This window comes from Anneissia japonica, unplaced genomic scaffold (genome assembly GCF_011630105.1).
Source record: "Anneissia japonica isolate Jap-2015-1 unplaced genomic scaffold, ASM1163010v1 scaffold45641_len2453_cov192, whole genome shotgun sequence".
NCBI lineage: Eukaryota > Metazoa > Echinodermata > Crinoidea > Comatulida > Comatulidae > Anneissia > Anneissia japonica.
Genome location: NW_022730709.1, coordinates 1 through 2,453, shown reverse-complemented (window position 1 = coordinate 2,453; position 2,453 = coordinate 1). Strand labels below are relative to the sequence as shown.

The 2,453-nt window shown below is 36.1% G+C and overlaps 1 protein-coding gene across 1 annotated transcript; it reads right to left on the bottom strand.

Annotated features, from left to right (window-relative positions):
- Positions 1-60: 60 nt before the first annotated feature.
- On the bottom strand, positions 61-2,334 carry LOC117114993 (the record flags this gene model as incomplete). Its single annotated transcript, XM_033258626.1, has 6 exons — positions 2,193-2,334; positions 1,634-1,698; positions 1,300-1,365; positions 1,006-1,081; positions 540-592; positions 61-345 (listed from the first exon to the last, which is right to left on the bottom strand). Coding segments are annotated over exons 2-6 (543 nt in total), but the record flags the coding sequence as incomplete, so codon positions are not given.
- Positions 2,335-2,453: the final 119 nt, after the last annotated feature.

The following is a 2,453-nucleotide window of genomic DNA, read 5'->3' as shown; positions in this document are numbered from 1 at the left end:
TTATTACGTATTATCCTAGTATAAATTCTATGAAATTTTAAGAAATACTAAGTTTCTTACAAATATGTCTCCTTGTTGTAGTGTATCAACTTGTAGATAAGCCAAACGTTGAACATCTTGTGGGCCTGCAGGCTCCCGACAGTTTCCTTTACGCTTTGGTCCTCCACTTGCTACCGAAGTATCCGTCCGCGACCGTTGTGTCATAAATAATCCACTGCTTCTAAAATATTTAGGCTTATGAAGTGTTGGGCTAACTTCCGGTTCTATAATAGCTAATACAGGCAGGTCAAGGGGTGCTCTAGTGCTGTCGGTTCTCTTTATTCTAGGCTTAAGTCTATGGTTTTGCTGTTAAAAATGTAGAAATGAAAAAAAGTCGACAGTTCTCATTATCCGTACACATCGAGTCTATTTAAGTAAATTGTTAAAAGTGCTCTTTAACATTTCTATGATAATTTTTTGTATGTGGTAAGCCATTAAATTTGTATTATTCGTTGGGGTAATCTTTATGATTTATCAAAAATATATATAAAATTATTTACCGGTAACTCTGATATATCTTCATCTATTTCTGATCCATGTGCTTCAATTGGTTCTGAATAAATTAAATGAAACAATAATATTAATATCAGAATAATAATATTGATAAAAAATCTTTGCTGGCACTTTAGTGGAATAAATCTGTTTCGTGCATCATGATTTTCTGTATGAAATCGCTCTAAATGATACTGTCTTGTGTACTGCTACATTTACACTATACACGATAACGACACGACAAAGACACGATAAAAATGCGCTCAGTGTTGAAGAATATACACGACGCAACGATATGTCGTCGTGCTTCGTGCCTCTTTACGGCGGCTGATGTAATCACGGACCACGCCTTACCCAATTCTCCCATTTACCTTATATCGGTTTTCAAACACTTATCATCATTCTTAGACCTATTATCCTAGGCCTATTAAATTATGAATGATATTTATAGAGAATTTGATTTCAAAGTGTTACCATTTGGTAAAGTGACGACGTCATCTAAACCTGTTTTCCATCGATTTGATGTGCAATTTTTTGTGGTATTTTGTTTCTGAGGAGACATAATAGTATACAGTATTTAGGCCCATGCATACACGACACCAATTTTAATCATAAAAAGCTCATCAGTTGAAATATAGGTATGATATTCCAGTATAAAAATGTAGTTATTTATGTGTATATAATACATAGACCTATGTTGTATTGTAAACATACGGTAATGTTTGCAATAAATTTAAAAAATTAGAACCAATTATATTGTTTACTTACGTTAAGATCTAATGTGTTTATATGTTGGTTCAGGCATCTACCATCAGTCATATCTACACTCCCGATCTGAAGACCGAACGTAATATTATATGATTAGCTCCATAATCTGCATGCGAATGCAGTTTACATGTATTCCGTGAACCGAAAATTATCAAGTTGCAATGAAAGGTACAGGAAAGTATTAACACAACTTGTTTTGTTGTGCTTAAGTCACATGGCGTATCTAAACTCCACTCAGTTACGGTGAAATTTTTTTTTTAATTATCAGAAATGTCAGTGGGGCTCACTTAACTCAATCCCGGGGGTGAAGTGGTGGTTAGTCTCCAATTCTTACCTGAGGCAAAGCGAAGTTTGTTTGACCGTTATTAACCATTCGCTTCCAGCTTGTGCCCAACATGGCTAGAAAAAGAAAGGAAAAGTCGATGCATTTTCCACGATCATAAATCTATTGATTAAACTTTCCAGAAGTTAAAGTACCTGGTCACCAGGTTTTGCATTTTGTCTTCTAAATGCCTATAAACGCTTGTAAACGAATGTGTGATGTCTATTTTGTACTTGACGGAGGGGTCAAGAACGCGACAAGGCGCGCGCGAATGATCATTTTCAATGAAGATCAGCTCAGACCGCCACTAAAATAAGCAATCGGCGTCGAATTGTCAAGCTCTAAACTTGGTTTCCATAATATCGCTACAGTGTTGTTACTGCAATCGTTAAACTGTGTATTTGTCTCCGACGTAATCGAAAGTGAAAGGCTCGGCTGCTCGACTGACTCAATCAGCGTTTTCGTGTAGCGATTTTATGGAATCAAGATTCACAGAGCGGAGTTGTTCGACTCGGCGTCTACAGACGCAATGTGGGCTAGGATTAATACATGAAATAAAACAAAGTCCTACCATCAGCATGGGACGAGGCTTTAACGTAGCCCCGTTTATCGATTCCATGTCTACCACTCCATCGTCTATCTTTGGAAATGTCTGTCACCCATTGTTTCCTAATACATCTACAAGAACCCTGTAAAAAGGAGTCAAAATGATGGTCAGTGAATCAATAAATAATCAATAGCATAATTATTTTAATATTTTTGAATTAAAAAATTGGCCTACTCTAGGTATATAATGATTATTTTATCTCGAAATACAATAAGCGCTGCCACA